The 13,855-nt window shown below is 36.2% G+C and overlaps 1 protein-coding gene across 1 annotated transcript; it reads left to right on the top strand.

Moving 5' to 3' along the window:
• Window positions 1-3,851: 3,851 nt before the first annotated feature.
• On the top strand, window positions 3,852-10,120 carry LOC117339188. The gene is made up of 3 exons (XM_033900634.1): window positions 3,852-4,014; window positions 6,772-7,135; window positions 8,779-10,120. The coding sequence occupies exons 1-3, from the start codon at window positions 3,964-3,966 to the stop codon at window positions 9,927-9,929; spliced, it is 1,566 nt and encodes a 521-aa protein (XP_033756525.1). The 5' UTR covers window positions 3,852-3,963; the 3' UTR covers window positions 9,930-10,120.
• Window positions 10,121-13,855: the final 3,735 nt, after the last annotated feature.

Below are 13,855 nucleotides of genomic sequence, written 5' to 3'. Positions count from 1 at the left end.
TAAATCGAGTAAACCGGGAGAATATAACCCAAAATAAACAAGTTTTTAAGTTTTCTCAAACACTATGACACAAACACGTGCATGTATGTGTCATAAATCCTTCTCTAGTGAAACTCATCACTCGCACACTTAAAACATGGTCGCCGCCATCTTGGAAGATAAATCTTCCAGCTTCGAGACGGAAGAAGTAGAAGATCTTCCAGAAGCAGAAGAGCTACAAATAGAGTGACCAGAAGATATATTCTATAAGAAGAAGAGTGCAAATCGAGTGGGGCTACGTGAGAAGTACTTTATGGAAGCCTCAAAAACCCGGAACATCAGAGAAGGGCAGTTTTACCACAGGCGCTTGCATAGGAAATACGATTTTCAAAAAAAAAAAAAAAAAAATTATATGACAGTGGTATGTGTAATCTGTTATTACACATACATTTACCACTGTCATATCAATTTTTTTTTTTTTTTTTGAAAATCGCATTTTCTATGCAAGCGCCTGTGGTAAAACTGCCCTTCTCTGATGTTCCGGGTTTTACAGGTGACAAGGTCCTCTACGACCCGTCATCAGTAGCTTTAATATTGCCGAAAGTAAAGTTTCAACTTAACACGCACGGAAACATTGTCTCCTGTTCTGAAATCACTACAGTCTACCAAAGAAATGTAATTTATTCTTTGTACTAATGGAAAAAATGTTACGTCTGGAGCTGGCTCCATAGGAGGGATGTTGATATGTTGAAGCAAAGGCCGGATATTGGTGTAGGGGAGAATGTTTCACTGGCTTGACTGTGAACATGTTAAAGACTCTTTCCTTTGGCTCTTAATTCAACAATATTTTATTTAAAATTCATTTCAGTATACATACATTTTTTTTATAATTTCGGATCGGGAAACAAGCTAAAGCTGATATTGATTCCTTTCCCAAGTACATACAAAGGCAAATGAATCTTCGTATCTGGACACTCCTTGTTTACAATATACATGTAGGATGACTAATAATAAGCTTAAGTGAACAACTAGCATATACATGTGGTGAAAAGAATAAATTGTAATATATCTTATTCGTGACGCCTTGGATAATGATCCATATCAAGTACATGTTACATACTAGTACTTAGTGATGGGCGCATCTCTGTCCTGCAGGTAGGGTGTAAGAATTGTACCTGCTGCCCACATTGCATGATCGTAAGAGGCGACTAAATTTGGGATCTTATCTTTTCTCTTCTTTCTGAACAACTTTCTTCTTCCTAATGTCTCCCTTGACAATGCCTCACGTTTGGCCTTTAGTTGAGCGTTCGCCCCTGTGAGGAAGGCTTTGGGTTCTGTCCCCTAGCCGAGACATACCAGAGTCTTTAAAAATGGTAGTTCTTGCTCCTGCTAAGCGCTCAGCATATTAGGAGTGGGACGACTGCATTGCCCGTTGTCAGTATAATGTGACCGGGTGGGGTGTCCTGCTGGGTGTCTTCGGCAGTATGCTTCAGTGAGGTAGCACTATAAATCGGCAAAAGTTCCGGCCTATCACAAGGAGACTTAACACGAACATACCGCAGCCTCCCAAAACACACATACGCACTCACCACACGCATGCATGTCGCACGCACGGGAGGCCGTCCTTAAATGACCTTAGCTGTTAATAGGACGTTAAACAAAATAAACCAAACCATGAATTTCTGAATAGTGATTGGATTAGTATAGTACAGCAGATTGACACCGACGCCTTTTTTCGCTTCGGTCTTGATAGCCAAGAATTTGACTTTATTTAGTTTAAGCATCTAGTACCTGAGTATCAGAAACCAAGCAAATACTTGATTTACTTGATAAAGCCGTAATTTAAATATGAAAATTAATTTGCGAACATGAAATATAAAAAGAGTAGAAATCGCATATTTCGCGTTAAATTTTCAAATTAGCATGCCTGTCATAATTAAACTAGAATTCCATCGAATGTATAAATGCTGTGTGTAATGAAGAACAATCTAAACTTTTTATGAAATACTTTATCGGAGTTATATACATGATCTACATTCATGTGGTCGACACAAATTTATAGCAATCAAGTTCTGTAATACATCAGATTATTTTAATTCTATTCAATTTTTACAGAGTAATTTTGGGGGGTAAAATTGTTATGCATTGGTGAATTCTGAGAATAAGTGAATTTGAAAAAAAACTGTTTCTTTTACAATAAATTAATGTATATTGTGTATCAATATTTACGCGCATGTCGGTGCTTAAATAGTATCAATGTATTAATTTTATTGAATATTGGGGGCCGCGGTGGCAGAGTGGTTATAGGTTGCGAGTTCGAAACCTAAGTGGGGCAGTTGCTAGCTAGGTACTTGAGCGCAGGCCGGTGGTTTTTCTCCGGGTACTCCGGCTTTCTTCCACCTCCAAAACCTGGCACGTCCTTAAGGGGCATCTAAACAGCAAATCCAGCCAAAACAGTTGATATTTTACAAGGCTATCAATCCGTACTAGGGTGCAATTTGATAGAAGTAACTTGATAAAATTTTGATATGTATCATGTCAAACTGTGGGCCTTGCTGTTGACATTTAATTTGTTCAGTAGTTCGTAAATTTCAACAAAACATGAGAAAAATGCATGTTTCAGGGGGACATAATTAACTCATTTGTATCGCATTTATTGTGCAAAACAGTCATGTCGTTTTGCTCACAAGGGTCTAAAGCACAAAATAGGAGTATTGGTTTGACAAGATTGGACTTTATGATATGTATTAACACTGATTTTATTTAGACCTTGAAATGCAAATGGCGGTTGTGAATAATATCACACAATTATGGCATATAAGAAGGTATTTCAAACGTCAAAAATGCTCATATTAGATACTATAGAGAACTCTAGACATGACAGGAAGACTGTTTTTAGGAAATAATGTTCATCCGTTGAGTTTGGGGTAAAAGATATATATTTCTGAAAAAGGCCCAAAACTCACAAGTTTAACAATTCGTCTTAAAAAAAAGTCATTCTTACTATATAATCAGATGTCTTAAAAGTATTATATAGGAGCATTTTTAATGGCTGAAATGCCTCCCTTTATGCCATATTTGTGTAATATCATCCACAGCCGCCATTTGCATTTCAAGGTCAAAACAAAATATGTGTTTATACGTACATAAAGTCAAATCCGGTCAAAAAAATGCTCCTACCCTGTGCTACTGACACTAGTGAGCATGATAGCTGGGCTATTTTTCAGGTTTGGTTATTTTTGTGACTTAGAATTATTCCATGCTACAACTTACCACAAAGTAACTCTATAGAAGAAATTGTTAGCATCTACATCAAATTATTTGTGATTTTAAGACACTACATGTCCAAACAAACATTTTGGTATATGACATGACTATTTTCGTGCAAATTTTAAGATATTTATTCGTGTTTGAAATTCAACATTATTCTGCTACAGTGTATATAGAAGACCCTTAATAGGACGTTAAACAAAACAAACAATTATATTGAATATTGAACTAATGCTGCGGTTTGCTTGTGTGTTTATGAGGGAGAGGGGGAGATACAGCCATTTTATAGAATTTTGGATTTTGCTTAAATCGTAGGCTACTATATATCATGGCAAAGCGGGACGAGGCGAGACAATTTTGGGATGTCGGATGGTGCGTTATGAGTTTTTGGGGCGAAATAGTATTATCCGTTTCAGTTTTGGGACGAATCGTCTGCCACTTTTCTTGGGAGTTTGTTTTTGTTTTTGTTATCAGTCCATACTGACTATCTAGCTAATCAACATATATCTTTATAATATCAACGTAACTAGATCTACATTACTGGAGAAAAATAATAATCTCGATAGCGTCAATCATTCCGGATTGGAAACTGCCCCGTATATTAGTATGCACTAGACCCATAACCCTTGTAAATACTTCCGCGTTAGAGCTCAACGAGGAAGTGTAATTAAGAAAGAGGCAGAGCTCAGGCCATTCTAGTTATGCTCTTCCAATATGGACGGGAAATTGAAGGCCGGACATGTTACATTGAAAGCTGGTGTAATGGTGAGCATTTTTTTACATGTCTAACAACCAATTGCATGTCAGGCCAACATGTTGAACTATTCTGAACTCAGAAATGAGAAATCTTTAAAACGGGTTGTAAAACTTTACAAATGTTCTGCCACTTCCGCGGCAGGTTTGGCATTAGGATTCTTACTGGCTTTAAATCGTGAATTGCTAATATGACATCATTACTAGTTTTAATGATACTGTTATTGATATTTTAGAGATTGTATTAAGATTTAAAATTTAAACTTAGTTACAACTTTCAGAAGTAGATTTCCTCTATGTGGTTGTTACCAGAAACTTTATTTTATGTCGAATATATATAACACAGTAACATAAGCTCGAATGAACTTGTATTTCGACAATGTTACAAAGTTATTTGTAAAATTTGTTATCCAACGTGCCGAGGGAGATGTTGATGGTACATATTAATTGTACAGGAACAGAGTATGATGAATTGAATTCAATGCCTCAGCTGCTAGCTAGAGATCAACCTCTGGCTAACTAGTCTTACTCTTAAACGATCAAGCTAAAGAGAAGTTTTTACTAGCCAACGTTTTATTGCTGCTACGCTGTCTAGTATTTACCAGGGTTACATATACTCGCCCCTGCAGGGAAGAATTCGTCCTCAAGATTTGGGGGTTACAGTGATGCTTTCACAAGAAACGCTAAATATAATTCTCACATCTCCATATATACATTGTACTTGCACAAATGCATTGTACCAGAAAGCATGATAAATATTTCAATGCGTCCATTAGGAATCAAACCTGGACCCTCTAACTTACGCTTAATCCGATCGAACTAAAGAGAAGTTTTCTCTAGCCGAGCATTAAATATATTGCAGCTGGTATTTAGCAGCTGGATAAGAACATTAACAACAGATCTAGAGTTGGCCTTTTGATGATTTTTATTTATGTATTTTTTGGATTTATGCTACCCAATCAATATGGTACAGTTCATTCACGGACAGGCCTCTTTAAAGGGTCCAGGAAACGGAAGTAAACACAGATAAGCCTACCTACGTTTTTTTCTGAATTCAGCAAAAGTCTTACCACAAGTCCTTGATAGTGTGCACATGTGTATTATTTATATTCATGTGTCGATATGGTGTGCATTATGCACATATATGATATCCGTAAGGTAGGTGTTATGTCACAGTTTTATTTTATATTTATCTGAACTAACATCTTAGTGAAACCAAATGTAGTTTGAGAACTGCACATGTTCATATAGTAGTGCACTCTGGTCAAACACCAGGCATATGCATGGTGTCGGGGCCAGAGAAAATTATGGCTTTTACCAGGGTTACACATATGCAGGACAACATCGAGGGAAAGGTATAATCACATTGCAAACTGTCCTTTTGTAACAGGAGAGGAGAAAATGTAGCGGCCAGACCGGGGTTCGAACCCGGGACCTCCGAACACTAGCCGGATGCTCTACCAATTGAGCTACCTGGTCACCGATGATCGACCCAGTCCAGTCCCGCTACACACCTCCCTCCTTTTTTCCAAGTCTTTGCCCTCAAAGACACACGAGACCCATATACCCCGGTACCACCACCGTGGGTATTTTAGTTGGGCGCCAATTTTGTAACAGGAGAGGAGAAAATGTAGTGGCCAGACCGGGGTTTGAACCCGGGACCTCCGAACACTAGCCGGATGCTCTACCAATTGAGCTACCTGGTCACCGATGATCGACCCAGTCCAGTCCCGCTACACTTTTATATGGTAGTAGGAATATGGATTTGTTATTAAAAAAAATGCTTCAACATGTACAGTGACTTTCGCAATATATTATTAAAAGTTGCATATTCATATAACATTTAACTAAAAGATGTTTACAAAAAGTATTGGCTATATATAGAGTAACAGTCACCAATGTAGTGCATCAATTTTGTATACTTTCCCACATGCTGATACATTTTATTATAGTAATTGTTTGACATTTCATGACTTAAATGCCACTCAGACAACAATTTTGAAAGTGTTTTAAATAAGTTTTAAGTGATTTTTGCTATTTTTAGTAACCAATCCCTGCAAACCCCAATTGGTGTTCTTATGACAGGCCAGTTTGCATATTATACACAGGCTAGTGGTAATCCAGATGTGATGAATTTGAAAATTATGGCAAATTTAATCATTGTTTAGAATGTATCTTGTATGTAACCCTGGTAAATTAATTAGCCACAATACTCTTTAGCTCGATCGGTTGAGTGTAAGACTAGTAAGCCAGAGGTCCTGGGTTTGATTCCTAGCAGAGGCAATGGTTTAGATTTAATTAATCATGCACTCTGTTACATTGGCGCCCATGTAGGGACCCGAGGAAAATACTCAGCCTTGCTTCACAGGCATCACTGATACATCTGGAAAAGCTTTAGTATAAGTTCTTTCCAGGAGAGGGAGTATGTAATCCTGGTAAATACTAGACGCAATATGCTGCTCGGCTAGAGAGATCTTCTCTTTAGCTTGATCGGTTGAGCATAATACTCTAATTCAGAGGTCCTAGGTTCAATCCGTAGCTGAGGCAGTGATTTAAAGTATCAATTATACAGGTGTATGCACTTTAAAATTTATAAATCTATGTCTACAATCCTGACAAGGACGATTCAGATTAACAAATACATATAATTAGTCGGTGGAATATTTAATTACGGTTCTGTACTACTTGATGTCACAAATAATAAAATCTTATTATAAATTGAAATATTGATAACATGGAAATAATACAGAGTTGTTGATTGTGTTTCAGAGAACAAAACAGAAAAAGTGGTGTGTCTTCTACAACAGAAGTGATGACGACCAGCATTTAGAATTTTATGATAGTCCCGAAGAAGAGAAAAAGCACAAGAAATCCTATCAGTTAAAACAAGTGAAAAGCATTGACACCGTCAATAAATCGAGCAGTAAAGATTATTACATAGATATCCACATGAAGAAAGAGAGACTAACTCTGTGCTTTGAATGTGAGACTGACCTAGAAGCATGGAGTACGATGCTGCATAATTATATTCCGATCATATCTTCGGACGGGGTTTCTGGTGCTAACATGGCGGATGAAGATGAGGACGGAACAACATTCAAACGCAACATGCTGTATGAGTCTTCAGAGGACAGTAAGTAGCTTGTGTAAACTTAATTCCTTAATTAGGCACAACGTCCAAGAAGGTAGGGAGTTGTAGAAATCCAGACGAATCTGCCGTGGATACTTGTGCAAGGTCTCACCAAAAATCCAGGTTATGATTGTTAAAAAAATGGTGAGCCCAACACTGAGATTCATTCAATGGTCTGATTTATTGGAGAACGTTGTTGAGATAATTCGGCTAAAGGGTAGCCATCATCAGAATATCAATACTACTAGACGTCACAATGTAGTATTGTTCTGATGATGGCTAGTTATACCCTATAGCTGAAACATGTAAACAACCCTCTCCAATAAATCGACCATTGAATGAATCTCCATGCTGGGCTCAACGTTTTTACACATTTAATTCCTCAATATGACCGATCAATATCATAATTACATTAATCTTTTTTTTATATTATCATCAAGAAATTATGGTCCAATGACTTTGAAAGCTAGGGATGCTTGAAGGGCTTTTTGGTGTCATTAATGGGCCCCATTCGGTGATTCCCAATTAAAATTATTTCTAATTAAGCTAATATCCCAAAACTTGCAGTTTACTTCTGAAAAAATCTTTCCCGGTTCACCAAATTTCTTCCAAAAATTACACAAAAAGGCCCATCCCAAACCTATGAGAAAAAGCCCTGGAATATGGACCCTTAAAGTGTGTTTGGCTCAGTTTCTCAAAAAGTATAATTTAATGTTATTCCAACCAAATCTTGTATAGTTGCATTGTAGTATATGGACACTTTCATCATATACCCTACAAATTACATGAACACTAATTTATAGCTCTATTTTGGGGGTAAAAACATTTATTTTGAGAAATTGATATAAAAATTTGTATCCCTTCTCCAATTGATTTACAAGAAGGATTTACAGTAGTTTAAAGCCAAATCATGATCAGAATGAATTCCATAATAAATCAGATGTTCATTTATAATTTATTTGTTTTCACTTATCAGAAAGAGTGTTTTTTGGGGGGGTAAAAGTGACATATTTAGGTGAATTTTGAGAATGACGGTAGCAAAAATTTGATATTTGTTTTGCAATATATCAACATTTACAGATCGATGTCTAATGTATACAGGGTGTTTCCATACTATGTCGAGTTTTTATTTTACTTGTTTTTTTTTTTTTATAAAATACTGAAAGTTTAGTGAATTTTGGAGTTAGCTTAATAAGATTGTTTATACACATAAAAAAAAAATTACATGCCATACAGTCAGCTGTGCGTGAAAATTCTGTTAGTTTTGTGATTTATTGATTATAAAGAGATACATATTTACCTATATAAACTACTTACATTTGTAACTATCCTTCAATACTGCATGTTGTAACAGTACTCTCACAAAGATCAGGTTTAAAGCTGATTTAATACGTTATGTGTTAATTAAAAAGATTGCTTCACTTTCACTTTCATTTTCCGTACGTTACACTGCTGTACATGTCACTGCTATATTCCACTTACCACAATTCAAGCACTTATCTCATTTTAGCAAATTTTATCTAAATGATGGGATGGAGTAACAAGCCTGAGTATATGGGCTTATATTTCTTTTGGGTAAAATATTAAGAAAGTATTAATTGTACAATGTTGGTACATATGTATTTGAATTCATTTGTGTTTTTCAGCTATCGCATTTGATGTGATGATTGAACCAACACCAGCATCTGATAAGAAACACCTTGATCCCGACAAGCCCTACCGACTACTGGTTACCATGACAAATATCGCTTTGGAAGATCCATCGCAGGATGAAAATCCGTTGCTCTTCCGTTGGATGTTTGAATTCATACGATCATATGGAACTGCAAAAACCACAGGGTTATTTACAATATCTTCTGGGCGACGGTCAGAGACGGGAGAAGGGGAGTTTTCTTTCAAAGTTGCTAATCCTAAAGCAGTTGACCAGGCTATTGATTTGCAAACTCAACGGAAATTTAATCTTAAAATGCAGCATTCCAGGGGCAATGATTCAGAAACGGGTTCAGAAAGTCTCCGAAGTTCTGCATCATCAAAGCGGCCTTTAAGTAGCCCTGTGGGAAAGGCTGATAACACTGAGGCTGTCTCAAGGTCAAGTTTAAAAGGTGCTGGTAAAGCTGAAAAATTCCAAAAGGAATTATCTGCAAGTATTGCTTCCAGACAATCATCTGATAAACAGAAATCCAGTAAGAAAACCGAGGAAAAGGAAAAGGATAAGAAAGATGAAAAAGACAAGAAAGAGGATAAAAAAGGGGGTTTTCATTTGTTTGGTAAAAAGAAAGACAAAAAAGTAAAGGAACAAGAAAGTGTGGAAAGTAAATCTTCCCCAAAACAGCAAAGACAAAAATTTGACGATCATATATATGATGAAGCAGTTCCCCAAATTCAACCCATTTTGTCTTCTGGTGGAGATGTCGATGTATATTCTGAGGTGCAGAAAAACCCTGGTAACTGGAAAACTCATGGTCAAAGATCATCTGAAATACATGTGGAAAACTATGGTAGTTTGTTAGCAGCAGCTAAAGAAAACAAGGGAAATAAGATGGATCCTCCTCTTAAGAACGACGACGAAGACTTGTATGACATGTTGGATCCTAAAGGAGGTGAGAAGCCCAGGAGTGAGCCCCCGGAGGAGGGTCTCTACGGTAACACCAGCGGACGACCACTACAAGGAATTCAACCAAGTAGTGAACTGGATGATGAAACATATGATGATGTGGCATCTTTCCAGTCTAAACCACATGTACAGATTCAGTATGAAGATGAGGCTTGCGAGTATGAAACTGTGGATATTCCGTAGATCCAGGAATTGGATTGGAGAATTGTAAAAACAAATTCAACAACAAGTTTGCATGAAAAAAATTCAACTTACATAGAAAAAAATTGGAATTATATTACACATTCTCTATTCTGTTTAAAATATTTTTTGTTGAACATAAACTCCAGGTGGCACCAATGGCATCTGCATGCATCTGGATAGTATTTATAGAAAAAAAAAATATTAGCCTCTTCTGCTATGAGGGTTGAGCTTCGATTCACTTTTACCAGTAAGTTCAATCCAACAAAAATATCAGTAATGTACCTTAGTTTAGAATCCATAAATATCAATGCACATTATTCTTTTGTAGTGTGATAATGATTTAAAGATACAGTAAGAAAATGGACCAGAAGAGGTCGGAATAACCAACAATGTGTCAATTGTAGAATGAAAGTTGGCTATAAATAAGAGCGGTTAAGCAACAGGCAATCTGATTGGTCGACAGCTCTGTAAACAATAATAACTATAATTGTTGACCAATCACTTGCACATTGTCCATTTCAAAACAGCTCTAAGATATATAAGTTCTACAGTAGATGCATCGTGCGATATTCAAGTGTTACCGCGTATATATACCACATTGATATAGTAAGTAGAGGCTAAATTTTTCCTATAGATACTAACCAGATGCAATTTTTTTTTGGCCATCTTGAAGATGATATAGCTATAGGCTAGTGGACATGTAAACATGTTTTCCGGCCGCGGTGGCCGAGTGGTTAAGTTGTACCGACACTTTAACACTAGCCCTCCACCACTGGGTTGCGAGTTCGAAACCTACGTGGGGCAGTTGCCAGGTACTGACCGTATATAGGCCGGTGGTTTTTCTCCGGGTACTCCGGCTTTCCTCCACCTCCAAAACCTGGCACGTCCTTAAATGACCCTGGTTAATGTTGTTAATAGGACGTTAAACAAAAACAAACAAACAAACATGTTTTCAACTATCCAAAGTTTGTAAAGAATGATATGCAGTATTACAGATCCTGGAATGATGGGCTAATATTGCTGATTGATAGTTTTATGATTTTATCAGAAGATCATATGGAAATTTTGGTATACATTTACAATATATTGATTTCATGATTATAGAAATTATGTATGCAATAATCGAAAGGATGTGAAATTGTTTAAGATGTTTCAATTGAATCGTGAAAACTGTAGGAAACCATTCAGAGCAACATTTGAAAATTTTTTAAAGTAGAATGATTGAAGAGCCTTCTTTAGCCATGTCTACATTTAATGAGGAACTTTTCTTCAAGTAAATCTGTAAATAAGGTCTCTTTGACCACAAAATGGATAAGGGACGCTTCCAAGGTCAAATACGGTGTTCTCATTATATTTTGAACTCCATTCTAAATCCTTACTTCCAGGATATTGGAGAGAAAATGTAGACCTTTGTACTAAGAGTCAATGTAAATATATAACTGTACATACATGTGTGAACCCTGTTAAAAAAATACCCTAATCTGTAGCTTGTTCACCAAGCATTCACATACATACTTTTCAGTATTTTGTAATTGCTATGCAATCTGTTTCCTAGTTATTTTTTGAACAATTTGTATAAAATATCCAGTATCTTACATGTATATATTAATATCCAGTATTTTCTTATTACATATATATATACCGTATTTATTCTAATAAACGCCCCCACCCTAATAAATGCCCCCCCCCCCCCCAATTTTTTGGATAGAAAAATTCCTCAATTCGAGGAAAAGAACTTACCGTGGCACAGTTATATATCCATCCACGTGTGTCCAGAGGTAATTATTTAAAATTTAAAGGATATCCAACATAAAACTAACACAAACCACAAAACAAAGTTTCAGTAACTATATCATGGTGTGAAATGGGTACATACAACAGATCTCACAACTTACTGACTCTGAAATTTTGATCTCCATTAAACGCCCCCCCTTGGAAAAATTTCACGCCCCCAGGGCGTTTATTAGAATAAATATGGTAGGCCTTATTGTTTTTATCATATATTAGTTATTCTATTTTTTGAGAAATTTGTTAAGCTTTATAAAACAAGACTACCATACTAGATATATTTAAACATGTATTCTGTAATATGAATGGCCCACTTTCAATTTAACATAAACGTTGAATCAAAGTAATAAAAGAGAGCTTAATGCAGGATAATTTAACATACCATTTATCTACAAATAAGACCCTGCCCAAAAAGAAGGCCATTATTCATTTTTGCAGAATCATCAATTTCAAAATAGTAATTAGCTTAATGTGGGTCACAAATAAGCCTTCTCCTTACTTTGATGAATATGGTACTAAACTTTTACACTAGAAGATGGGGTTCATTTCAGGATAAATATGGTACTTAACTTTTACACTAGAGGATGGGTCTTAATTGAGGATAAATATGGTACTAAACTTTTACACTTTAGACTAGAAGGTGGGGGGGGGGGGGTGTGTGCTTATTTGAGGATGAATATGGTACTTAACTTTCACACTAGAGGAAGGGGCTTATTTGAGGATAAATATGGTACTAAACTTTTACACTTTAGACTAGAAGGTGGGGGGGGGGGGGGGGTGTGCTTATTTGAGGATGAATATGGTACTTAACTTTCACACTAGAGGAAGGGGCTTATTTGAGGATAAATATATATGGTAATAAACTTTTACACTAGAGGATGGGGTTCATTTCAGGATAAATATGGTACTTAACTTTTACACTAGAGGTTGGGTCTTATTTGAGGATGAATATGATAACAAACTTTTACACTAGATGCCAAGGGTGGGGCTTATTTGAGGATAAATATGGTACTAAACTTTTTACACTAGAGGTTGGGGCTTATTATTTGAGGATAAATATGGTACTAAACTTTTACACCAGATGAAGGGGCTTATTTGAGAATGAATATGGTATTCATCTTTTACACTAGAGGATTGGGTTAAAAAAATGTATACTAGAGGAGGGGTCTTTTTTGAAGATAAATACAGTACTAAACTTTTACACTAGTGAAGGGGTTTATTTGATGATAAACAAAGTATTGGAATTTGTTAGCTTTGGAACTGAGATGTATTAGATATTAAAATGAGCTTATTACCAGGCACAGATCTATTGATGTTATCATATATACAAAGTAGTTTGCATGTGAACTCGATCATATGTCCTATAATAAATAAAGTGATCTGATGTCACATGTACAATGGAGGCTTGAGACTTTAGATTATGTGATCTATCTTACATTTATTTCTCTTTCACAAGTGTGTTAGAACAGTTTTTAGACTTATTTGAAAAGTCTGTTGTGAAATGGAGTTTTTGAAATTCTTTATGAAAATTACATAAAAAAATAGGTCTTCTGATCACCAACACTAAAATGGGGTAGAAGCTTTACAGCCCACTTGACCTTCAGCTTTGTATTATAATTAAAATTAAACTTACTATTTTAATTGTAAGCTGATTTTTTTTCATCTTTCTTTTTTTTGGTGGGTGAATGCTGACAACTGAATAATGTTTCATCCTTGACCTTATGTTTTGTTAATATAGTGCATGGACAGCTGGTACACATTGAACAACTTCCTGTTGCAATATCTATTATATACATTGTATAGAGCATACTACTTACATTATGTAAGTAGGTAATTGTTGGCTCTTTTTACCATCCACTTAACACACTAGCTGAGTGGGCAAGGTGTCATGACACTTTAACACTAGCCCTCCATCTCTGGGTTGCCAGTTGGAAACCTACATGGGGCAGTTGCTAGAGGTACTGACCGTAGGCCAGTGGTTTTTCTCCGGGTACTCCGGCTTTTCTCCACCTCCAAAACCTGGCACATCCTTAAATGACCCTGGCTGTTAATAGGACATTAAACAAAATAAACCAAATCAAACAAACTCAAGGCTGAGAAAGTCAGTCCCTACTTGTAAAGTTTAATTATTGTTTGGC

This window comes from Pecten maximus, chromosome 12 (assembly GCF_902652985.1).
Source record: "Pecten maximus chromosome 12, xPecMax1.1, whole genome shotgun sequence".
Classification (NCBI taxonomy): domain Eukaryota; kingdom Metazoa; phylum Mollusca; class Bivalvia; order Pectinida; family Pectinidae; genus Pecten; species Pecten maximus.
Note: the sequence above shows the minus strand (reverse complement) of the source record. Positions and strands in the feature narration are given on the sequence as shown.